At 35.0% G+C, this 25,737-nt stretch overlaps 3 protein-coding genes across 12 annotated transcripts; 2 read left to right on the forward strand and 1 right to left on the reverse strand.

The window, feature by feature from the left end:
- The first annotated feature begins 20 nt into the window (after nucleotides 1–20).
- Nucleotides 21–2,133, forward strand: LOC120262263. 3 transcript variants are annotated; one of them, XR_005536735.1, is made up of 3 exons: nucleotides 21–903; nucleotides 1,266–1,326; nucleotides 1,931–2,133. XR_005536735.1 is itself a non-coding variant. In XM_039270350.1 (3 exons), the coding sequence occupies exons 1-2, from the start codon at nucleotides 237–239 to the stop codon at nucleotides 891–893; spliced, it is 492 nt and encodes a 163-aa protein (XP_039126284.1). In that variant the 5' UTR covers nucleotides 21–236; the 3' UTR covers nucleotides 894–903; nucleotides 1,931–2,133. The 3 variants fall into 3 exon arrangements, 2 of the variants coding, with proteins under 2 accessions (XP_039126284.1, XP_039126283.1); XM_039270350.1 differs by lacking the exon at nucleotides 1,266–1,326 and having other exon boundaries at nucleotides 21–455; nucleotides 621–903; XM_039270349.1 differs by lacking the exon at nucleotides 1,266–1,326.
- Nucleotides 2,134–4,012: 1,879 nt separating this feature from the next.
- LOC120260736 (flowering time control protein FPA) lies at nucleotides 4,013–15,251 on the forward strand. 3 transcript variants are annotated; one of them, XM_039268294.1, is made up of 5 exons: nucleotides 4,013–4,150; nucleotides 5,215–5,535; nucleotides 10,691–11,931; nucleotides 12,451–13,825; nucleotides 14,964–15,251. In XM_039268294.1, exons 2-4 carry the CDS (start codon nucleotides 5,215–5,217, stop codon nucleotides 13,799–13,801), a joined length of 2,913 nt encoding a protein of 970 aa, XP_039124228.1. In that variant the 5' UTR covers nucleotides 4,013–4,150; the 3' UTR covers nucleotides 13,802–13,825; nucleotides 14,964–15,251. The 3 variants fall into 3 exon arrangements, with proteins under 3 accessions (XP_039124228.1, XP_039124227.1, XP_039124229.1); XM_039268293.1 differs by having other exon boundaries at nucleotides 12,451–13,820; XM_039268295.1 differs by having other exon boundaries at nucleotides 10,715–11,931; nucleotides 12,451–13,820.
- Nucleotides 15,252–15,677: 426 nt separating this feature from the next.
- On the reverse strand, nucleotides 15,678–22,058 carry LOC120260571. Of its 6 annotated transcripts, none has more exons than XM_039268077.1 (23): nucleotides 21,910–22,058; nucleotides 20,891–21,334; nucleotides 20,673–20,781; nucleotides 20,520–20,607; nucleotides 20,371–20,451; nucleotides 20,152–20,286; nucleotides 19,943–20,064; nucleotides 19,702–19,866; nucleotides 19,511–19,610; nucleotides 19,322–19,427; nucleotides 19,115–19,228; nucleotides 18,866–19,029; nucleotides 18,670–18,787; nucleotides 18,004–18,228; nucleotides 17,744–17,934; nucleotides 17,495–17,662; nucleotides 17,299–17,404; nucleotides 17,066–17,203; nucleotides 16,814–16,972; nucleotides 16,525–16,731; nucleotides 16,257–16,451; nucleotides 16,099–16,170; nucleotides 15,678–15,999 (listed from the first exon to the last, which is right to left on the reverse strand). In XM_039268077.1, the coding sequence occupies exons 1-23, from the start codon at nucleotides 21,955–21,957 to the stop codon at nucleotides 15,886–15,888; spliced, it is 3,369 nt and encodes a 1,122-aa protein (XP_039124011.1). In that variant the 5' UTR covers nucleotides 21,958–22,058; the 3' UTR covers nucleotides 15,678–15,885. The 6 variants fall into 6 exon arrangements, with proteins under 6 accessions (XP_039124011.1, XP_039124007.1, XP_039124012.1 ...); XM_039268073.1 differs by having other exon boundaries at nucleotides 20,673–20,784; nucleotides 20,852–21,334; XM_039268078.1 differs by having other exon boundaries at nucleotides 15,679–15,999; nucleotides 20,520–20,604.
- Nucleotides 22,059–25,737: the final 3,679 nt, after the last annotated feature.

The following is a 25,737-nucleotide window of genomic DNA, read 5'->3' on the forward strand; positions in this document are numbered from 1 at the left end:
TTTTTTTTATTTTATAGTTATTTTATATATATAACCCTATAAAAAAATTAAATCAAAATTGCATGAATTTTTGCATTAATACCTCTATAAATAATTTCCAAGGTGGTATTTGTTAAAATCCCAGTGATTTAGATAAACAATAATCTTAACAGCCAAATCTCAGTTCAAAGTTCAAACTCTGCGAACTTCCTTCAAATGTCGACGAGAATTCAAACAAACACCTTGCGAGCGCTTCAATGGCGGCCGAATCGATCGAGTCTCCGCCCGTGGAGATCCTCATGGAGCCCGAGAACCACCAGGAATCCTTCTTCTCCTCCCGCACTCTCACTAGCCTTGCCGAGATCTCTCGTAGTCCTGGCCACAACCTCCTCCTTCAACTGTGGCAAAGAGACGAACACCTCTCAGGCTATCGCGTCGCCGTGCGAGAACTCCAGCTCGAGAACTTCAAGCGCGAGGTTTTCCACCTATGCTGCCTCTTCTTCGCTTTCCACTTCTTCTTTCTGGCGCTATTGTTTACCTCCTCCTCCTGGGCGCATCGCCACCGCGACCGGTGCGCGCGGTGGTGGGTTCCCTTCGCGCTCTCGCTGATCACTTCGAGTGCCTTGGTCTCTGCGGTGCAGATGAGATTGTTCGGGGTCCAGAGAGTGAAGAAGCTGCTGAAGACTGACAAAGGCTCTGACCGCGCGCTGACAATGTGCGTGCAGGAGCTCAGGCTTAAAGGCGCGAGCTTTGATCTGTCCATGGAGCCACTGAATGTCTCGAGTATGAAGAGCACCAGTGTTGCCATCCAGCTGCGGCTGCTGCGGTGGTGCTCGAGGAATCTCATCACTTTGTGCCTCGCCGGAGTCTCTGTGATCTTGATTCCAGCTTCCAGACTCTTACTTTGTAGCTGAGAGATGGAAGGTATTGATCTTGTTTTGTTGTTTTCTAATCATATTAAGTGTTTGTAGTGATCTAATCACAGTACAAAAATGAATAATTTATCTGCAGAATATGAGCATTGTGGTGGTATATCAATGATATCATCACCAATCAAGATGAGATTTTTTTTTTTTTTTAACAGTGTAGATGATGTTGAGTGATTCTCATGCAGTTTTGATCAGTAATGTGTTTGTGTTTGGATTGAGGGGAAATGAGTTATCAATACATTTTCATTTTTTTTTTTTCTTTTTTTCCTTTTTGAGCAATCCATTTTATCTTCTTCATTCAACTAAAAATAGACCTTCTTTTATTCTTACTACACAAAATAAATCATTTTTGTTCAGGACCTGCGTACTGGAGTATATCATCAGTTCAGATGAGATATTTTTTTAAAATTTCTTTTCGGTATGCGTTTTATCATATATATATATATGATTTAATAATTTTGAGTGATTCTTTTATGCATTTTCATCACTATTGGCTGTGTTTTGATTGGGGCAAGGATAGGTAAAGAAGTTATCTAGTTTTTCGCTATTCTTTTCCTCTATTTTGTTTTATGGTAGTGCTTTTTAGACAGAATGTGATATATTGAACAGATAGGTACTAGAATGAGAGAATGGTTTGCCTTCAATTTTTTCCTCGACAACGAACTTCATTGATTTCAAAAGAAGAATTTTACAAAATACTAGCATTTTTAGAAATCACATACATATAAATAGCTTGTTTTTCTCCTAATATTTCTGTTTGAATTCTCTTTCGGGCATAAATGAATTATTGAATAGTCACTATTAGAAATGATCCACCATTACCCTGGTGTTCTTTTGTATCTTGTTTCAGATGATGAGTTTCATTGGTCTTAAATGAAAAAGTTTTTTTAGGAATTACGTAGCATAAATAGTAAAGGCATTTCATTTTATTGTTTTGTTTTTACTTTTGTTTTTTTTATTTTTAAGGCATCATTTTTATCTTTTGAAGTTTCACTAATTGAAAATTGCCTTTGATCTTTCAGATGAGGGGTGGTGAATTGGGCATTAAAGAAAGAGCGTGCAACCATTGAACCAAGTTTTTGTAGGACAGTGCGCTGTGATGGAGTGTTATTAATTTGCAACTGTTTATAAATTAGACCAGTACTTTTACAAGAACATGGCTCATGTTCCAGTCAGTTGTGTTAAAACATCATTTACTTTGCTTCTCTTCATCAGCAAATAAAGAAATCTATTCCGAGTTTTTGCTCATTTAAGAGCATTGTGATGAAGATGAATATTGGAGATGAAATTTGTTCTCATGTTTCATTTAATTAAAATGTTCTGATAGATTTTTACAAACAATATGAAAGCAGACTTTGGCTTTAACTCTTGTATATCAAATGCAGTAAAATTCAGATGTGCCCGAGACGATGAATGCATGGATACTCAAGGCTTGCTCAGCTCAGTTTAATAGAAGAATAAAGAACAAGAATTGAGAGATTGAAATTTTATCTTTGTTGCATGAATATTACTTGCAGAATAAACTTAACCGAGAATTATTGTAAACATATATAGTAACTTAGTTCATCTCAATGTCAATCTGACAAAACATTCAGCAAGTAAATTTAGGTGTCTTAAATAGTTTTCAGAAATGTGAAAAATATATATTGTATGTTATATTTCTTCAACTGCATGACTTTTTCGTCCACAATCTAAACTTCACTGTTATATTTCTACTCCACTGTGATCCTCTCTGTACGTATTTGGAGTTTCTTCATGCATATTCCCTATTTAGAAATGCTCTAAAAGATAACAAAGATCTACTCAAACTATTAAAAACGAGTGCAGAACCTTGAAGTAATTACTCCATGTTGTTGGTGTTGTCATCCAGCCTTGCGTTTAGGAAGACAAGCAAGTGCTTCAATCCGGGCCTCGTGTTGAGGAAAACAAGCTACAAGCCATTTTCTAGAACATATGGCTGGAAAGAAACAATCGTATTTTTAATTACAAGTTTCCGTCTCCAGTCTCTATTATGTTTAAAATTATTCATTTGTTACTTGTTTGGATTTTTGTAGCTAAAGACCGCTTTATCAACTTCCTACCAATTCCATTGAAATCGTTAAGCGCTCTCTTGATTTCCTAAGCTCCTAATCAGCCGATCTCGCCAGCAGCACGACACCTCTGCACCCCTGGGAGTGATCCTCTGTTGCCTAATTGAGAAGATCTCTGTTGCTTTCAGGTGGACTTCGTCGTATCAGTTGCCAGTTGTCTTGTCCATTTTTATTTGTTGTCCTAGGTGTACATCATCCTTAGTGATGCCCTCCTAGTTTCTTGTTTTTTCTGAGCCTGTTTTTCCTTATATGTTTTTCATACTTTTGTTCCTTTTTTTTTGTGCTTGTTCGTGTTTGTTTTGTTCTCGTTTAGTTTTTTTTTAATAAATTTATAGTTCATCTACTTTATTTATTTTTTAAAAAAACTTCTTGGCGGACAATTGGCATTGGAATTGATCGAGCTCTTAGCAGTAATAAAATAAAAAAAAGGAAAAAATCATGCCTTAGTAAACAAACTTGTAAGTCTAGGACATGGATTTAGAAAGAATTCAGCATTTGGTTATTATGACTATGATTTTAACTCCAATTTTTTCTTAAAGTTCATACTGTAATTAAATTTTAAATTGCTTTGAGGAGCTTGCACAAACATGTTGTTCCTAGTGTACATACTATAACATTTTTTGATCATATGATAAATTGTTGAAATTACTTAAATTTTTTTTTTTACCCTTTATGGAGTTTTCATTTGCTTCATAAATATATAAAATGATGAAATCTACCTTATTAAAAAAAAAATTTAAGAGTCTAGAAATTATTTAAAATGAGCTTGCAAGTCCCATTTTACAAGATCAATTTAAGTTATGCACATAAAATGCTAAATTTCTTAAGTTTAAGCAATGACAAATGAAGTAATTAGTCTAAATTCAAAATTTTTGTTTTTTTTTGGGTATTGTTACAAAATCACAAATGTTTTTGTAATTTGGTAAATGTTTAAGGGCTTCTCTGAGAATTTAGATCTGAATCAATGATGCTGCCAAATGGACGGCTGTAATTAAAACAGCCGGAACTCTGAAATCACAGTAGGTTTCGAATTCAAGGAGGTTCCTCTACGCTCTCGATTCATCACCTCCTCCTCCTCTCCTCTTCTCCAAACCCTAACCCTAAATCTCTTCTCCCGTAGCCTCGGATTCCAAAACCATAACCCTAATCCTGGTGAGCCTCTCTCTCTCTCTCTCTCTCTTTTTATTTCTGTACTTCTGTGCGTTTTGTTCATATGTTCCTTCGTTTTATTAGTGCTGAATCTGCTGATTGGATTGATCTCTAGAACTAGGATTTGTTGTTTAATTTTTAAGCTTTTTAGTCAGTGAAATCATTGTTTTCTTTTTTTGGTATAAGTGAAGCTCTGATGGCTCTCATTGTGGTCTATAAGGGCTGCGATTGTTGTTACGTGCGGTGAGTTCGGGTTTTTGTTGATGTGTATGTGAAGCGCTTTTCATGTGCGTTTAGATTTTTATAATGATGGATCTTTTATAGTCTGATCTCTGATTCGGGATGTTTTTACCAAGTTTGGGATTATTGGTTGAAATGCCTGTTCTTTTTATTGATTAGTCAGGATTTTGTTTTTCATTCAGGTTTTCAGTGTAATTTAGCTGGTTGCATGGGCCGCAATTGCTTTTGACATCTGAGAAATTTGGATTTGTTGATGTATATGTGAAACAGTCTTGTGGGAATCAGATTGTTTCATTCTTCTCTGGGTTTATGGATGAATGGTAGAATACACCTTGTTGGACTTAGGTTTTTGCTTTGTTTTTTATGGTTTTGGATGATTATCTTTAGTCACTGTTTATAATATCATATTTTGGATTCTGATTTTTTTTTCCTTTTAGCTTATAAATGACTCTTAATCAGGTTTTGGGTTTACTATGCCTGGTCATATGGCTGCATTTGTTTTTAATTGCTGAAAGTTTGGGCTTTGTTGGTGTATATGTGAAATACTTTTTATCTGCAATCAGGTTTTCGGATTCTTTTCCTGGTATATGGATAGCAATGTTTGGGTTGTTTTGATTATGTTGCAAGTTGTATAAATAGTCAGACTTGTGATCTCTGTGCTTTGAATATTGATGTGAGATATGATTATGGGGTTTGAGTTTGTTATTAACTAGTATTTTTCCTATCAAATTACTAGTATTGTAATATGTTGTTTGTGTCTTAGGTATGGTTTGCTAGTATACAGTTTGTGAGCATTGTATCTCATGATACATTTTTCATGTTTCTAGATGGCAAAGGGAGGAGGTTCGAGAGATGTATCTCGTAGAGATTTTGACCTTAGATTTGAAGAGAGAGGGCGCTCATCTGGGTGGGGTGTTGCCCCTCCATCAAGGCACCTATGGGTAGGGAACCTGAGTCCTGAGGTGTCACCTAGTGTCCTTTCAGATCAATTTTTGAAGTTCGGGCATCTTGAGGACATTTCTTATGTCCCTGGTCGAAGCTATGCATTTGTCAACTACATGAAGAAAGATGATGCGGCCCATGCAATGAGAGCTCTTCAAGGTGCCATTATTGAAGGGATGCCTCTTAGGATCGAGTTTGCCAAGGGGGTTAGTTATGTTGACCTTTGTTTGCTGCCATATTGTTTCGCATTGTTGATTTATCATTGTTACTGTACTAATATTTTATTACATTATCTTCAGCTCCTGAGTAAGTTAATTCTAGCATAGGGTACACATCTGCCCTAATATGTGCTTATACTATGAACTAACTCCATTAATCAGGAACACCAATCTGTAAATAATGATTCAGTTATTTAAACGAGATCTTTAACTAATCATATGCAAGGTTGAAATTTACAATGGAGTATTCAAATTAATTTCAAGGAATGCTTCAAATTCAAGCAGAATTGTGGTTTTGATTAACTTTTGAGAACTACCAATGATAAGCAGGAATCTGATTAGCTGAAACATATCCTTAACAAATTCAAAGAAAGATCTATTGTTATTGGAGTTCTTCAGTTATTCTTGAGGAATGGTACACAACTGCATTGTGTTTTAATTATGAAATAAGGCCACTAATGAGATCTTCAAATAATAGGTTAACATCTAATGGACATACTCATCAGTTACCATCGAAATCACTCACTTAGGTGTTTGAGAGTATTTTCTTTCAGCAATGCAGGGAAGTTCTGTAATGTATAGCATAAATCTGGACACAAAATAGATCGTATTTGAACTATTTTGGCCATTCTCTCTATGGGGAGTTTTTGCAGTTCACGTGATTCCGCGTTGGTAAATGGCTAAATGGTACTATTTTGTTTCAATTGCCCTTATCTCCGAAATAAGAAAATTAGATAATGTAAACGTAACAGTTTAAAAATGTATCAACGCAATGCAGTGTATAATCATAGTGTTTCTTTCAGCATTCAAACATCTACATGTCTTTGAGACTACTTTGTCATCTCACCTATGCGCATGTTACTTCATGACTAACAGTTGTGTGGTACAATGGCCACGACTTAGTTTAATGAGAATGCATAATGATTGAGTCATTCAGAAGTAAAATGAGAATTTTGTTTTCCCAAAATACCTTTGTATTCTCTTATAATGATCAGTTTCATGGTGTGGGCACTGGGCACAATCATCTGGATTTTAGGTGACCTCACACTAATGTTATAGCACCTGATGACACTGTGTTTTTTTATTTTTAAATCATGTGCATATCTGTTAAAATAAGGCAAAGCGTTCCTTCTTCCTAGTCTTTAAGGTTGGGAAATTTACATTTCACAGCATATTTGTCAAATGTCTTTAGAGGAGAAATCACAAGTTAAAGAGCATATGGGGAAAAAGAAGAGAGGAGAAAACCATGAGCAGAAGGTTTAGTTATGGGGTATGAAAAAAGAAAGAGAGAGAAGATAACTTGAGACCAAGAAGTGAATTGTTTTTTTCATCTAATGACATCGGGCTATGCATAGTTTGACGTTTGCCTTTTATTTTTCATACACAACATTGAGTAATCTTTTTCTCTACATTCGGACACAAAAGTCAATTGTTTTACACAAAAACAAACCTTTTCAAAGTGTGAACTAATAATGATTTTCTTGTTTACAAATTGTTGTTGATATAAATCTTAGGATTTCCTTTTGCCTTGTCTATTATCAAATCCAACATGCTAAAGGGATATAGCATCTTTTCCCATAGATTGCACATGGCATCCTTTGTTTCTTATACACAATTTGAGGTTCTCCAAATGCTGTTTACAAAAATCACATGAAAGCAAAATCCGAAAACTTTTGAAAGATAGTGCCTTTCTATTGACGTGCCACTGTGCAAATATGTAACTGGAAGTCACACCTGTTGTTAATCACAAGACAGCATACACAAAGTTTATACTTGAGAAATTTTTGAGTGTATTGTAGCTTTTGAAAATAACTGACTAATGCCCATTTGACATTAACAAGCCACAATCAAATAAACACCAGGTTAATGCTGCCAGGTGCAAGAAGAACATCAATGCTGCACACCAGGAGAAGAAATAATTACCCTAGTATATTGTCCCATCAATACCAAATGGTGAATTCGTATCCTTGATAATACGGAATCTATTGAACCAATTCTTTTGTTCAAAACATGAATAAGATGCTAAATCCAACAATAACTTAACTTGTCAATTAAGTATTTATTTATTTATTTATTGGCAAATACTTCCTTGAAATCATCTGTATGTCTATAGCTTTCTGAAATCTTCACTTTATGTGCAAAAACTTACTTGGATTAAAATTATTTTGTTGGGAGTATGGCATATGACATGAACGATTTTTAAAACTTTAACTCCATTTGTTATGATTTATTTCTTCCCTAAATTTCCTTCTTCTTCCTTCTCCGCTATACCTGGAGTCAAGCAACCTACAATTACAAAGCAATTTTAGAGTCATGCGTATGTGAATACATAGAAATCATTTACACATGTTTTAACAAAATGCATTGTTTGCAATCTACAAAAAGATTCTGATTAGGAGCATCCAAATTAAAGATGGTACAGAGGGAATTTTCTCACAGCTGCTTAATGACAAGGTCCTAAATGGAATTGAATAATTAATGGAATTTTAGTGTTATATGTTTTCTTATGTTCAAATATACCAAGATTGATTAGCATTGGTATCCAGTTGCATCCTTGATATTTATTTATTTATTTTTGGGAGGTATGCACTATGCAGTATGCACAAATGAACCTCCACGATTCAGTTGGTTATGTATCTACTGCTAAAACGCACAAGAATAGCAATACGATATTGCTAATATATGTTTCTCGAGCTGGCTCTGGAACTCTTCCATTGTTATATTTGTTTGGAAGACTTTCTATCCTTAAATTACTTCAATTAGAGGAATTTCTCCACAATGTCAACAGATTGTTGAGATGGTATTTTTGTGTTCATTAATTTATTCAGAGGCACAGGGGTCCTTGTATTTGCAATCTTTAACCCCTGGCTGTTAAGTGTGAGTTTGAAGGTAAATTCTGTTGACTTGGCAGGAGTGTTTTTTTCCCCAAAATAATTTAGTTTGAAAAGCAGGGAAAGACCTTGATGAGAATTGATTATTTTGTTCAAGGGAGAACAATTACTTCATGAGAAAAGTAACTTCATGAGGTTTGATTGCACAAATTTATGAGCTTGCTACTGGTTTGAGAATATCTTTCAACATTCTAATCGCCCATGAACATTTGTAGCTGCAGATATCAATTAGTGTCATAGTTACCTCACATAATTTCTGTATTGCATATGTCTAGTGCTTCATATCATATATAGCCATGCTGTCAGGAATAAACTTTCAGTCTTTGTATAATTCCTTTCGTAGGTTTTGAATTTCTTGTCTCAGTCAACATAAAAATATCTTCTTGTCATTCCTCCACTGTTAACTCAGATTTCTTTGTAGCAGTTATCAGCATCCACTGCTTTCTTATATATATACTCATATACATCTTTACCTGACTTCGTGTATTTCTTTGATATGGGAAACTTTCATTACTATACATGGATTCTTTTGAATTACATGGTCCTCGGAAGTAAGCAAGGGATATATGTTGCCTAAAAATTCTGAAGAAATTCCACTCTATTTCAGTTAATCGGTTTGCTTCAACCAGTTTTGGTTACTTGGTTCTTGTCCTAGTATATCAATTCATTGTCACTTATGAACAGCTCTGGGCCCAAGCATGGCTAGGAATATTGGAACTTTTTTATTTCCTTGCTGTCCTTTAAAATTTTTAGATGACTTCATACACAAACAACCCTAAGTTGTAAGTCTCTCATCATTTTATTGCATATCAAATTGGTTGAGTTTCATTTTCCTGTTTGTGGGAGTTAGCTCTTGTTGGCATAACAGAAAATGGATTTTAAAGAGTTATGTTCCTGCATCACCCCTGTACTCTTGATTGCTCCCATTTTTTTTGGCTGGCCATGATGTGCATTTAAAATTATAATGGCATGTGCGTGTGTGTGTGATTGATTATTTTGTTCAAGGGAGAACAATTACTTTATGAGAAAAGTAACTTCATGAGTTTTGATTGCACAAATTTATGAGCTCGCCTACTAGTTTGAGAAAATCTTTCAACATTCTGATCACCCATGAACATTTGTAGCTGCAGATATCAATTAGTGTCATAGTTACCTCACATAATTTCTGTATTGCATATGTTTAGTGCTTCATATCATATATAGCCATGCTGTCAGGAATAAACTTTCAGTCTTTGTATAATTCCTTTCGTAGGTTTTGAATTTCTTGTCTCAGTCAACATAAAAATATCTTCTTGTCATTCCTCCACTGTTAACTCAGATTTCTTTGTAGCAGTTATCAGCATCCACTGCATTCTTATATATATACTCATATACATCTTTACCTGACTTCGTGTATTTCTTTGATATGGGAAACTTTCATTACTATACATGGATTCTTTTGAATTACATGGTCCTTGGAAGTAAGCAAGGGATATATGTTGCCCAAAAATTCTGAAGAAATTCCACTCCATTTCAGTTAATCGGTTTGCTTCAACCAGTATGGTTACTTGGTTCTTGTCCTGGTATAATCAATTCATTGTCACTTATGAACAGCTCTGGGCCCAAGCATGGCTAGGAATATTGGAACTTTTTTATTTCCTTACTGTTCTTTAAAATTTTTAGATGACTTTTCACGCAAATGACCCTAAGTTGTAAGTCTCTCATCATTTTATTGCATATCAAATTGGTTGAGTTTCATTTTCCTGTTTGTGGGAGTTAGCTACTTGCTGGCATAACAGAAAATGAATTTCAAAGAGTTATGTTCCTGCATCATCCCTGTACTCTTGATTGCTCCCATTTTTTTTTGGTTGGCCATGACGTGCATTTAATATTATATTGGCATGTGCGTGTGTGTGTGTGGTCTTTTAGGATTAAAATGCCTCATGGATCTTTTATTACCTTTTTTGCGGAATCGAACTTATTGTTGGGCTTTATTTCCTCATCAAAATAAAGTGCAAAATTGCCTTGTCTATTGACTGAACCAGTTCTTTTGTGTGATTTATTCATTATAAGTATTTTTCTTGAATGAGCTTATAATGAGATGGTCTTCTTGCGAGGAAGCTTATGTGCTACCAATTATAATTGAAGCACATTTTTCTAGAGTTGGTTGATTACTAGGACATGTACTGTGACTTGTTTTGCTTGAAGCTTGAAATATTGATGCCCACATAATTTTTTTATCCAAATTCACTTGATCAACATCTAAATTTCAGGAGAAACCTCCATTATCATCACAGGATAAGGAATATCAAAGGTATGACAATGAAAGGCATTCACATAAGCATGGAGATGCAAGGCCAATTCAATCTGGAAAGTCATATGACAATTTTAAGGGGAATAAAGATGCAGAGCCAAGTGAAATATTATGGATAGGGTTTCCTTTGCCCATGAATATTGATGAATCAGTTTTAAGGAGGGCCTTTTCACCTTTTGGTGAAATTGAAAGAATTACAACATTTCCTGGTCGCTCATATGCTTTTGTTCAGTACAGGAGTGTGACATCAGCTTGCAGAGCTAAGGAAGCCCTTCATGGAAAGTTGTTGGATAATCCACGTATAAGGGTTTGCTTCGCTAAGGGTGATGTTCCTCCTGATCAAGGGAGGAGTTTGTCTAATGTTCCTCATCCTCCACGTTTCAGGTCTAATATTCATCCTGGCCCTAGTGGAAGAACCCTTGAGGCTTTCCACGGGGAAAGAGGCTTTGAAAGTCCTACTTCAGGATTTCAAGTTTCGTCTCCACCATTCATTCCAAACTTTGAGAGGATGCATGGAGATTCTGGTGCTGTTGGTTCTGGTAGAACTGGTACTGTACAAGCAGGTTTGGGCCCAGGATGCAATCCTGGTGCTCCCTTTGAGCACATTAGGCTGCAGGAGTTTGGCTCACATAGGTTGCCAGGGGACACTTACGAACGCTATCAGAATAGTCCTAGGAGGGACTGGGATGCACAGTGGGATAATCCCCCTCTCGAGAGGCATCAAAGAAGTCCATTTTCTGAGGATTCCTGGGTGGTAGGAGATGCCAATTTTCCTTCAGTGAAAAAACTGAAGACCGACTCATTCACTGATAGAGAATTACCTGAGTATCCATTCACTGAGTTTGAAAAAAATAAGCATGATTCCATCCCAAAAAGGTCATATCCTAGCATGCATGAACCTCATAGTTTTAATGGAAACACTGACTCTTTACCATTTGGCTTGAAAGGCCTTCTTAATCATCCAAGAAATTTACCTTGTCCACCCGCTGAAAATGATGATTCTTGGAGGAGCTCTGATGCATTTAATGCAGGTCCTGCTCTGCCACCTTTGGGTTCAAGTAAATTGCAAAACTTGAGCAGTGAGTATCATCAATCTGCTCCACTTGAATTGTGGAAATGGGAAGGTACAATAGCTAAGGGTGGCGCACCAATTTGTCGTGCCCGTTGCTTTCCAGTTGGGAAAGTCTTGGACTTTATGCTGTAAGTCTCTCTTTGCATATCGTGCATGAATAATATACATATCATCTGACAAGGGGTACCATCTAAATGGTATAAATAACTTTTAATCTGTGAATGTATGTTCATTTTGATGATGGAGCAAGCTCATGACAGATGCAATTTTTCTTTTCCTTTTTCTTGTTTTGTTGAATGAACTCAATTTAGGCGGTACCAATTATGTCATAAATGATGCAGTAATCATGTTAAGATTTTTTTCATGTTGTATGATAAGCTGAAGGAACAATCTGAACTTAGACTTGTTTTTCTCCAAAGAATCTTTTGTAGCTCCATCATTTCAATTTTTTTTTGGCCTAGCATTCTCTTTCATTTTTAGCATGTGCTGCTTTAAATAGCTCATCTATTCTTTGTACCTTTTGTACCATGGTAATCTTTTCTCTATATCGCTTATTTGCCTAGTTGAGAGTAACTCATACTTCATAGTTCAGAGGCTTATTGGTGAAATTATTGCTATCTTCTTCCTGAGAAGTGCTCATTTTGCAGGCCGGAGTTCTTAGATTGCACAGCAAGGACGGGGCTTGACATGCTGGCCAAACATTATTATCAAGCAGCTGGCACATGGGTTGTGTTTTTTGTTCCAGAAACTGATGCTGATATTGTTTTCTACAATGAACTCTTGCATTATTTGAGTGAAAAGCAGCGAGCAGCTGTTGCTAAACTGGGTGACAAGATCTCCTTGTTTCTTGTGCCGCCTTCTGAATTTTCTGAGCACGTATTGAAAGTACCTGGCAAAATGAGCATCTCTGGGTTAATTTTGAAGTTTCAGCATTCTGATTCTTGTTCCAGCTCTTTTCATTATCCAATGGATGCGATGGAATTCAAACTCCCAACTCTGATGGCCCGACCATCTGATGGAACTAATCTTCGTGAAGATGCATCATTCATCAAGCCAAGTTCCCCCATCTCCCGGACATCCTTGGGAAATTTAGCACCACACAATTTAGGTGACAGTCTTCCTTATTTGGGGGCCATTCATCCAAGGGAAATGCAACCTGAATTTAATATGGAGATCAGGCATGGCCAACCTCAACAGCCTCAGAAGCCTCAACAACAGCTAAATCCTGCTTTGAAACTGAGCTGGCCAAGTGACATGCACATCCCAAATCCCAGCATTGTCAGCTTTCCACCCCTTCCTCCAAATGCTGCTTCACATTCAGTTGGAAATTCCATGGAGGAGAAATATCCAATAGCAAATCCAAGGTTAGCACCAGAAACATCTTCTGGGAATTATATCCCTGAAACATCTGGCATTATTCATTTTCCCAACAGCAAGCTCCCTCAGCTGCAGGAAACTAAACAGTCTTCATCCTTGCCAATGCCTCTGCAACCTGAGCAACTTGCACAGCTTGCTGCTTTTCTTGGACAGCACAAACAAGGTGGCCGAGAGTTTGTTTCATCTACAGATGCAAGCCTGTCAAGCAATCCTGGCTTGATTTCTCATGCTTCTGTGTCTTCTGGCCCTGCTGGGCCTCAGACTGTCTATCCTCCTCTTCCTTCTATCCCTCAGGCTATTCATCCTCCTCTTCCTTCTATGCCACCAAGGCCCCATGTTGCTCATGCTTCTATTTCTCCTGGTATGATGGTGGACCGTATCACGAATGCTTCTTTGCCTTTGAACTCTGCTGAACCCCAGCTTAGCCAGGCTGGAAGTTTCCAGCTTCATCTTCCTCAAGATGTTACTGGTGGCCAGGGAAATCCTGCTCTGCCAAATATTCAACAGGCACCAAATAGAACAATGGAAGAGGGCGAGCCAGATCCCCAGAAGCGTCTGCAAGCAACATTGCAGTTGGCTGCATCTCTACTGCAACAGATCCAGCAACAATCAAAGACTTGATTGCCTGAATTATGCAGGGGTAAAGTATGATTTCCTTCTATGTTTTCATGTTCCTTGGTTATGTTGCATTTAGCAGCTTGTTCAGCTTGTTCTGGCATTCTAATATACACAAACCAGAGAGTAGAACCCGAGGCTAAATCTTCAAAATCTATTAATTTAATAAAATTAAACCATTGGATTACGGCACTAAGCTTTATTTCTTATAGATAGTTGTCCAAGTTGTGATTCTAATCTTGCTACATACAAAGTTGGATCTCTTTTGAAGTTGTATATATTCTAAGGATGCAAGTGATAGTGGACTAGCAGTTGATAGGACCCCACTTATGCTGTCTTTTTATTTTGAAATTCTTTTTCTATTGTCACATTCACGGGTAATTTTCTTGGTTGAGTACTAACCTTTGGTCATATATCAATTTGAGCACTAACATTCAAAACGTATCAAAATTAGCACTAACATTTAATTTGGTTACACTGGTGAGGATATTGGGGTTTTCTGGTGAGAATTCAGTCATGTGGACACCAGACTCTACCTCATCTTCACTCGTGAATGCTGCCACATCAACAAGTAGGGGCGAAAAGGGGAAAAAGATGATCAGAACAGAGGATGAAGAGGCTGATGTGGCAGCTGACATGGAGGAGAAGTGCACATATGGAGAAATTACTGATGTGGCATCCTCCGAGGGTGAAGATGATGTGGAGTCCGACGTCCACGTCACTGAATTCTCGCTGGAAAACCCCAATAATCTCACCAATGTAACCAAATTAAATGTTAATGCTCGTTTTGGTACGTTTTGAATGTTGGTGCTCAAATTGAAATATGACCAAAGGTTAGTGCTCAACCAAGAAAATTACCCTCACATTCACTAGTTATACATAATTGGATAGTTTTAATTTCTTGATACTTGGTGGGAAAAAAACACAAATAAAAACTTAATATGTGTGAAGCAGATAGACTTCCTGAAATCATAATAATGAGCCAAATTTTGCATAAGATAATTCTTGCTTTTGCTTACACCTGTAGTACTCTCCAAACAAATATATATGTTGTTGCTCAGTGGCGAAAAATCATTATCTTTTTCTAGAATAGAACCTACTTATGAAACAATTTATCACAACTTGTTATAAGACATTTCTCTTAGTTTACCTATTCCATTGGATGCAGTGTTATGTGCTGCTGACGGTGGAAGCATCAATCTGGCCATAGCTTTAAACTCAATGTTCTGAACAGCAGGATCTATTATCAAAGAAATCCACCTTCCCTTGCTTGTAACAATATTCCCAGTGAATCTTTGGATTTCTTTCATTGTATGTGTCTGCGGTGTGTTTTCCTCTTACTGCTTTCACCATATGTAGAACTTAAGAGACTGCCACCCAGTTTTTGATGTAAAATTTTTTAGTATTTCAGAAGTGGTTTGACTCTTTATTCTAATTATTTCCCTTTCTGCGAGTATTTTCCTATTTTCTGTGCCTTTTATGAGAAGTGGGGAGCCTATGAACAGCGTATATATTGATCCATACTTAATTCTGAATGTGATCATAGTTTGTAACAGCTAAATGATTTTTTTTTTCTAAATACAATATGGCGTAGAGTACGTGAAATTGCACATTGTCTGTAGGGTTTGAAATTTTTTATATATTCCTACAGAGCACATGTATCTGTATACTCAGCAATAAATGGCAAAGACATTGGTGTGAATATTTAGACGCTGTTTGTGGCATATTTGTAATTGCGTATTTTACACTGGTATTTATGTAGTTATCATACTGCTTTGCTTTAGGTGACTCTTATCTGTGAAAAAAATACTGAACCTAATGCTATTTAAACAAAATAACCCTACCAAAACAACTTTCAATTTTCTTTTAGAAACATCACCATCTGAAGATTTGTTGTGTGAAGTCAATTTGATAAAAATACAGTACCGAAAATTTACAATGAAAATATGCCGCAAAACATAGCATAAGCAACTTTATTTTTTCCTTGATAGAAAAAAAAATACAATTAATAACAGATTATAATACATAGCAACTATGAAAGAATCAAATACATGTATAGAAGTGGCACATCAAGCTACAACAATTCACTTTCAGCAAAGAATCGATCTTGCTTCGATCACTGATCGAGGTGGATCCAAATCCTTGTCTTGAATTGAATTCCCCAGCAAAGTTTGCAATTCCGAGGCGAAAAGATCATCAAGGACCTGCCACATTATTTGATTTTTGTTCAACTTCAGTTCATGACTCTAGGTTAGTATATCACAACTTTTTCTTATAATTCAATGGAACAGTATTTAGCTTACCCCGAGAGCATACTCAGATCCTCTGTACCAATTCCTGTTTTCTTTTCTGCTTTCCAGAAACTTCAACACAATCTACTCAAAACACAAAATGATTACTTTCATCACACCAAATCCACAGAATATATATATATATATATATATATATTGTTTTAATATACCTGTCCCATGCGGTCCCAGAATTGTCGGCAAATAGCCACGAATATCCTGCTTGAGAATACACCATGTAGATTCTGTATAGAGTCTGTGAGCTGCATTGAAAGGGCTTGCATTCTCTCACGGATCTCTGCTTCGCCTTCTGCTTCTTTCGTATCTTCAAGTATTCTTTTAAGCCTTGTAGTTCGGTTTGTTTGTGTCTGAAAACAAACATAGAAGTTATTGATTCTGCAAACAACAGATTTTGGAAACAATGTTGCTGGAGTTACTGACATTGCTGATGAGTTTCTCCACAATTGCTTCCACATACTTCTTGTATTTTTTTCTCAGTAACACAACAATTCCATTCATCTGCTCTCCAAAAACTGGATTTCCATCTCTAACAAGTGTCAGATAGGAAGCCCATGATTTTAGCTTCTCCTCAACTCTGGTATGTAACACATCAAGCATTCTTTTCACAGTGTTGAGGAAAGTTCCCAACTGCACAGTTAAACAGAAATACTTTCAGTGTTGTCAATCCTCTCTCTCAAATAATAGGTATACATTATTATAATGAACTTACCTGATTAGGTACTGCATAAACCTGAGTTGATTGTCGTCTTGTAAATTTCTGCACTTGTTTTTCAAGCATCTTTGGGATTCCATCTCTCAAAGGTATCAGTATATCATTGTATTGTTTCTCTATTGCTTTCATAATTGCTCGTTCTACATCAGCGACAACCTATGAAAATGGCAGACGATAACTAAACATAGGTAGAACTAGGGATTGATTCTATGCTAACTGTTTATAGAGAGAAAAGAAGGAATTACTTACATTTTCTAAACTCAATAGATATTGAGGCCATCTGTTAATTACTACCTCGTACTCATTCAAATCATCTCTGATATGATCATACATAGTCTCGACAAATGGTGATGTAGAATAATTTGTTAGTATTCCACAGCATGGAACCTGTGAAAAGTAATTCCCAATGTTGGTACGAGCTTAGGAAACAATGCAGGTGAATTTCTCCTTGAGAATGACAAAGAGATAGAGATAGATAAAACCTTTTCCATCTTGCATAGATTGAGTAAGCCAAGCTGTGTATCTTGAATCCATACCATTATGTAATTGTGGAACAAGTCCCTCGACACTACGCCTCCAATTACTGGCCTGAAGATATAAAGATGATAAAATATCTAAGTATCAAAATACCTATAACTTCTCTTTGATGAAGATCGATCGGTAACAGTTGTTTCTTACATTATTTTCCATGAATCGAGATGGCGTTCAAATTCAGAAGTAGCAATTAATAATTCAGAAACATGTGGTGAGGGCTTGCATGGAGGGCAAGCTGCAAGAAAACCTCTGAGTCTTTTGTTTAGTTGAGAGCTGTAAATTGATGCTGCTATGTTTGGCAGATCTATTGAACTGCAAGAAAGATTGATTGAAATCTAATACTTGAGAAGAACATACAAGTTTTGCATTGGAAAGTGTGGTGAAATTTAATACCTGGGTAGTATATGCTCATTGTGGATCTTCATATCTGCCTGAATCTCATTGCTTATGTTTGCACAAAGTGACTTCATTTTCAGATATGCTGTAGAAATTGTCATAGGGTCTGTCAGAAATCCATCGCCATTGTTTGACATGAACTCATCGGTTTCCACCATATGCCGTCTGCATCTTTTTGCTGCCGCATTCTGCAAACAGATGAAATTATTCCTTTTGAACAAATTCTAGCAAAGAAGAGCATACTTAGGGTACATTACCTGCAAATAATTCCTCAATACACTTTGAGCTTCCTGGGACAATACATCATAAAGTAATGTAAATATCTGCACAGCAGGAACTAATGCCGGTGCAGCAGTGTCTTGTATTGGGAATAGCATGTCAGTTAGTCCTTCTGGTGAGGATTCATCTAAAGACTTGTAGTTTTCGAAAGTGGTCGCTAACAGGGCCTTGATTTGCTCTTCACAGTCCAAAAATATGCTTCTCTGTGAATGAAACCAGGAAGATGTTCAAGTAAATTCATTGGTTGCTCATATTCTTAGTGGGAATTAAATCAATTTATTTGTTTGAAAATGAAAGGCTTGGGGAAGCAATCCATAAGATCAAGTTACTGAAATAAAGATTTATCTGAAATGAAAACAGAATGACTATGAATATGCTTCTCTGTGAATGAAACCTGGAAGAATTCTTGTCAGATTATGACATGTTATTTTATTTATTTATTTATTTATTATTATTAGCAGTAGTTTTTGAAATGATATGTTATCTGCTTACTGAATAATTTACAAGGCTCTGCAGATGTTAAGGACTGATTGGTATTTTAATCAGTTTTGTTTTGTTTGAAAGATGTAAACCCTAATGATGCTAAGGGGGAATAAATGATTGCCATATCTGTAATATGGTGTGTGGAATGAAAATAGAATTACCTCTTGTCTGTTTAAACTTTTATCACTCCGAGCCTTGATGACCGGCAAAAGAAGATTGTATATAAGGTCTAAACAATCCTTTGTGGGTGTCGCAATTGCCATGACACATGAAAGGTACCTTAGAGTAAAGAATTCGGCACATCAGTAAGGCCTTTTTAATCATTGGAGCTGTTATTTAGTATGATATTTTAGGTACCTCAGCTTTGTATATGCATCAGATACTCCATAGTAGTCAGAAAATTCGTGTAGTAGCCATTCCCATATCCCACATATATGTAGATTTTTTGTGTTAAAATGGAGAGCTCGCAGCGCTGCTTCCAGTACAAGATCGTATATTAGAGTTTCAACAACAAGACCACCCTGGAATGCAGAGATCATAAGTTATCAGCTATCAGGTTCTAAAACTGATTGAAGGAAATTAAGAATCAAAATGCAGGACAAAAACCTTTAGAGAGTTCATCCTGTCAGATATGCTACAAATGCTGATGATAAGTTGAACTTTCCCGATACATCCATCATCGCCATGGTGCAACGGCCACCACCTAACTATCTCGCTTTGCTTTATTTACATATACATGTTGACTATGGGTAAGAGCAGAAAAAAGTTTTATAGATTTCTGCAGATAATGAAATTCTACTTTTAATTGTATACCTCACTATCAGCCAATGATGAAATGTCAATGTTGGCTTGACCCAGGTTCATTTTATTGTTATCTTGAACTTCTAATGAAAGACAATCTCCATTGCTCTCCGGGCAACTGAAAACAAGCATGAAAATTACTGTTTTCTTTTGAACAAATTGTTAGAACAATATGATTAGGTTTTCTGCAGAATGACTTACAACACATGAGAATCACCACTTCCAGGAATCAAACAAGTCGGTGAATCATTAACCGCTTCTCCACTTGAGCTTTTGAGTTGCAAGAAGCATGACAGATTTTCTGCAATACGAAAAAGCATCAGCAGTAGCAGCAGCAATCAGTTTTTCTGCAGATATAACACAAAGATCTTGCTTGAATTACCAATACATACCTTCAGGGGTGGCTTGATACGATGCCAATTTCAACGTGTTCATCTGATTCTTCAGCATCAAAGAAACATGTCGAACATACTCTGCTCCCATTTGCATGTATATAGCCCTTTGAGAATAGGTGCTGCGAAGCTTTCTTCTTCTCGGAATTATCCGAACTTTTTTCACTATAAAAAACACAAGATTGATGATTTTCATTATAGAAAACTGTTGATCAGTGTGAAAAAGGTGAGAAAATGTCACCTTCAACTTCAATTTGTTTAATTACTTTCCTTCCTTTACTGCAAACCCCCTCTTTACTGTCAACAAGCAGACTTCCAGACCCCTGGATTTGGCCTTTTGGTTGCAATAAATATTTCTGCAATCTATACACTCAAAACAGCCAAATTCCTCAGTAAAAATAAACAACATTTATATATGCAGTAAACTGCCGTTGTTATCAGTGAGCATACCCAAATGCATTGCGGAGAACTACACATTCATCTCGAAGAAATTCAGGAGCTTCCATGCAGTTTCTTGCCCATGCATTTAAACATAATCGGAAACAGGCGTCATATGCTACAAATGTTTGCCATGCACTCTGAACACTATTAGATCGAAACTCATGCTTAGAGTCATGAAATTGAAATTAAAAAAAATAAAAAATCAACTAGATTTCAGAATCAAAATACCTGGTAGTGAAACATGGAATTTCATCCACCATACTGTTCTTCCAAGCAGGAATCTGAGCTTCACCATCTCCAGGATCACATCTGAATTCAAATCACACACATTTGAAAGAATGCAATGGAAATTAGATGAATGAAATGCATGCTAATACCTTGGCAGTGGCTCATTAGTGTTTTGTGTCTCTCCAGCTATATCCGATGACACATCGAAGCATTCATAGACGACACCCGTATCATCTGCTGAATAAGATCATAACGTAAATTTGGTTGATTGTATCAACTGTTGAATTCTTTTGAATACTTACCCTCTACATCTAAACAATGTCCTCTTCTTTTTCTGAGTATCGGAGGTGCGCTTGGAGGAGTTTGTAACTCTTCAAACTTCAAATGCATGAACTCAGTACGAAGATGACCCTGCTGTGCAACCAGATTGAAAGATTAAAATTACTGATCATAAACTGAAGATTCTATCAATCTATCGTACCGGCACTAAAGTATCATCAGCAGCAATAGAGTTTACAACATTTGTGCGCATGAATCTTGCTTCAACATCAACCATAAGATTCTCCTTGGACTGTCCTCGAACCAAAGTTCGCTTGGAGGAACCATCTGATTTTTTTACTGACTCATGGCTTGTTTTCGTATTCATTTCATCATTGGAAATTCTACTTTTTGGCCTCTCAAACAGTTCGGAGTCACTAGAGATCAAACTTTCCTCACCTAATGTGTCATAATGGTCAGTATAAAAACCTTCAGGAACAGAAGCTACACTCTCATCCTGTTCATCCTCTGAATCTAATGAAATGTTAGCATGAGGCACTAGCAAACCCGAATAGAATTTCACCGGTGGCAATCTTTTCGGCGATAAGAAACTATTTGTTTTGCAAACCAAGGGTGAGTTCGGAGCAGGATCAAGGGGGAACTTCTCTATTAATGGTGGACGTGCTGTTTGTTCAACCTCTGAACCCTGCATACATGTTAATATAGTGAAACTTTAACACAAACAATTCTTGAGAGATCAATTTATTGATTATAATTGAAAATTGTTATGTTTGTTTTAGTGATGCATTGAGTTCTTGATTGATAATTTCAATCAAGAAAGTGATAAATGATTCATATCCAATTCAAGAAACATAAACATAAAAGTTTTCAAATCAAAAGGAAGTAAGGAACTCAAATGAAGTTGCAGAGGAATCAAATCAAGCACAATGAAAGAACTAGAGTGCTTCAAACAATATTATATTTAATTCAAGAACCATAAATATACAAAAGACTTGAATCAGTAGGAACTCAAATGGAATTACAGCACATCAAAACCAAAAAGATTCAAAGAAGAACTACTCATTTAAATTCTTTCATTAATAAATCAAAATCTTGAAAGAGAATCCAAAGCAAGACCCAAACAAAGAAACACAAGATGAAATAAGAAAAAATTAATAAGCTCAAAACTACTCAAAAAAGAACACCAAAAAAAGAAGAAAGAAAAAAAAACTGAATATAAAAGACCAAAATTTGCAGAAATTTATAGATTATTCAGCTCACTTGTTTGATCCAGCTGATGGCCTTCTCATCCAATCCCTCTGTAAACATCTTTGCTTTCAGGGTCTCTAGTTCTTCTCAATGTTCAGAAAGAAGAAGAAGAAGAAGGAGGAGGAGGAGGAGGAGTGGGGAACGTGAAGCTGAGGAGCGGGCGGAAGTAACGGCTAGTTGGGATTTTGAATATCTGGGGACTTTTTGCAAATAACTCCCTTTCTATTTATTGCAAATATACCCTTTCAAAAGTTTTTTAAAAAATTTTCATAATTAGAGCCTCCCAAAACCACACTTTTATAGAATCCGAAGTAGGGCAGAAATAATGAAATAAAAAAAACATTTTTTTTTTATATGCCAGAGAATATAAAACAAGAGAATATTTTTAAAATTTTAAAATTTATAAAAAAAATTATTATGAGAAGTTATTTCCACACATATTTATTGGGTTGTATTCTTCTACACAAATTACCCTTCCAAAAACAGTTATTCTTAATATATAGATATATGATGAACTAATTTATTCTGATTATATAGAATATTTGACTAAAGAGCTCATACATCAGTATTATCGGCTCTATTGTGAAAATAAATATGAAAAATTTAAAAAATTTTGTATTCGAGTTTTGTTGGATGCAGCGTTGGTAACAAATAGTTTTGTTGGATGCAGTGATAGTAACAGATCCCCAATTGTGAGTGTGAATTTACTGTCCAAATCCTATATTGCCAGATCAAAATATTCAAGCGGGATGATCAATTTTAAGTTCATATGCATGCTCCTAATATATATATCTCTTTTCGTTTTGGTTTATATATACATTAAAATGTTCCAATAATAAATATATGATTAAATATTACAAGATCAACAAAAATACATCTACATGTCAAAATAGCCAACAGTTATGTCAACCTTCATTTCCTAAAATACCCCTATTACATGGGCATCATGATTACTTCAAATAGAGAGTCAATGTAACTAATGTATAGTAAAAATATAACTTCTTTTTCTTTTTGACTGCACTGGTTTATGCAGATGTCTCAGAGCTTCATGTCAGTCTCTGTTTTTTTTTTATCATCCACTTTGAAAAAGAGAAATAAGAAGAGAAAGTAATAAATAAATAAATAAATAAATAAAAGAAGAAAAAAAAACATGGTTTTGCTGCCAACTCAGTATGTGGGTTGAAATGGGGGCAGCAAAGCCACCATGCCATGATACCATCTCAAACGTTTCAAATTCAATGCCACCTTTTTCTCTCTTTCAATTAATTAATTATGTTATTTTTTACATGTACACCTTTTATAGAAATTTTGTACTACACTTATCAGCACCCTATAAATTGACATTGAAAATTGGGGGATTTTGAGATTTTGTAAAATATAAATTAAAAAAATCTTAAATTTTGGTTTATTTTACCCATGTAGGTAATATATATTACATGTATAATATTTGAGTTAAAGTTGAAGTCCCTCTTCAGAAAGAGTCTAACAAATTTTTGAGTCAAAGTTGAAACCGTACCGCCGGTGGATCGGTGGCCGATGGCTGAATCGAAAAAGAGAGAGATTATTTACAATGAGAAAATATTCCATTTTTGGTTTATTTTACCCATGTAGGTAATATGTATTGCATGTATAATATTTGAGTTGAAGTTGAAGCCCTCTTTAGAAAGAGTCTAACAATTTTTTGAGTCAAAGTTGAAACCGTACCGCCGGTGGATCGGTGGCCGATGGCTGAATCGAAAAAGAGAGAGATTATTTACAATGAGAAAATATTCCATTCTTAATAGAATATTTTTTTTAAGCCATAATACCTATATTATGTCATAATTTTATACTTTAAAATAAAGACCCAAACAATCTATATAGCATAATTATCAGATAATGTTAAATTATGACATATTGTATGAATTATTATGCCATAATTTTGGTCTTTCGAAACATGCCCCTAAATTAGAATAGCTTTGTATAAATGTAGGAACCTTAAATTTATATGTTATGTCAAAATTTTTTTGGAGATATATTTATTTAGTTGAATTGCTTTTATGGAAATGTAATAGGAATTCACTTTTAAAATAAAAGCAAAAATTATTAAAAGATGGCCTACAGGCTTCATATATGTACAATAAGTAGAGGAAATTAAATATGCCATGTGAATCAACAAATCAGGCCCGGGATTGACTCAAATTTGTCTCATTTTCTTACTATGTCTATAAATAAAAAGTCATCATTTTTGTCAACTTAGTCATGATCATTATTATTATTATTGTTATTTTACCAAATATCAAAAGTAATTGTGAGAGACTTGCATAAGAATGGAGCAAGCTCAACAAATATTTATGCCTTTACTTTACATGGACTTTAGGATTTAATTTTGAATTCTCTCCAAAATGAATATCATACGTGTGAAATTTGGTACTAATAGACTAAAAAACTGTTGATTATTATTATTATTATTATTTTTTTCATATATAGTTTAAAAACTTATAATTATATATATATACATATATATATATATATATATATATATATATATATATATATATCGGACTGATATACATTGAAGGGTCTTATAAAATTTGTAAATAAAATCTTTAAAGATTTTGAAAACATTTCAATTAATCTTGAAATCTTCATAAGTTTCATGTAATTTCAAAAGTTACCATTTTTGAAAGAGTTCCAAACAAAAAAGACAACAAATAATTAATATGGAAGATAATAACTTGTTATACAGTTTTTATTTTTTAATATATTTGACTTTTAGGAAAGTGTATTATTAGTTTTTAAAATCATCACTAAATGTAATAAATGAAAAAAAAAAGAAGGTAAAAGTAAAATTTCAAGGTAATTATAACTTGGGGCAAAGCAAATGAAGCCATTTATAGAACTAGAAAGGGATCACAAACTCAAGAAAGAGACAAACATAAAACACACAAACCCTAGGTTCAACCATCACTAATCATGCAAATTATTGCACAAGAACTTTGATTCCTGAAAGCACCACATGACCAAATCATATGATTAAATTTATTTCATTAAATCAATAATACAAAGGTCGTTAATTGTTTAGCTTGATCATAAAACTAAACTTAAGATTAAGACAAAGACCGAAAGTAATTTACAATTAAAGATGGAGCAACTAACTTCTTTTTAATAACTAAGACAAATAAATAATTGAGAATGAGTATAACCATATATTAATTTGTGGTGATTGTTTAAAAAAATAAAAATATAAATTTTGGTTGGTAGATAAACCAAAGAAAAACTTTATAAATTCAAAATATTCATTTTATTTTATATTAATTTTACAGAATATAAGAAAGCCATTTTGAAGATATACATAGTATGAAAGTAATACCTTAATACACTTATGCCCTGATTTTGTGTGATCTGAAATTTAAATAAAAACATCTTATGCGGGAGATTTGGTGTCTCTGATTTTGTGTGAGCTAAGATTTTTAAGATTTCAATAAAAGGACCATATGCAGGACTCTATGTGAGCTAAGATTTTTAAGATTTCAATAAAAGGACCATATGCAAGAGATTTGGAGATTTGATGTAAATAGATTAAGAGGTTGGTCATTAACTATGTATTCATTTATTTAGATAATTGAACTGAAAAGTCTCTCAAATATCAAAGAGAAGACTTCTTGAGAAGAGGATTCAAATAAAAAATCTCTGTAAGTTGGAGAAGTTGATACATCAAAAGCTCTGCATGGCAACAGCCCAACAACAGTCATTTGAACGACAAATAAATAAATAAATAAACAAGAAAAAGGAGAGAGAGATAACTTGCAGTTGAGAATAATGGAATGGGGACAACTTTTGCAGTAAAAAGAAAAAAAG

Source organism: Dioscorea cayenensis, chromosome 5 (genome assembly GCF_009730915.1).
Source record: "Dioscorea cayenensis subsp. rotundata cultivar TDr96_F1 chromosome 5, TDr96_F1_v2_PseudoChromosome.rev07_lg8_w22 25.fasta, whole genome shotgun sequence".
Lineage (NCBI taxonomy): Eukaryota > Viridiplantae > Streptophyta > Magnoliopsida > Dioscoreales > Dioscoreaceae > Dioscorea > Dioscorea cayenensis.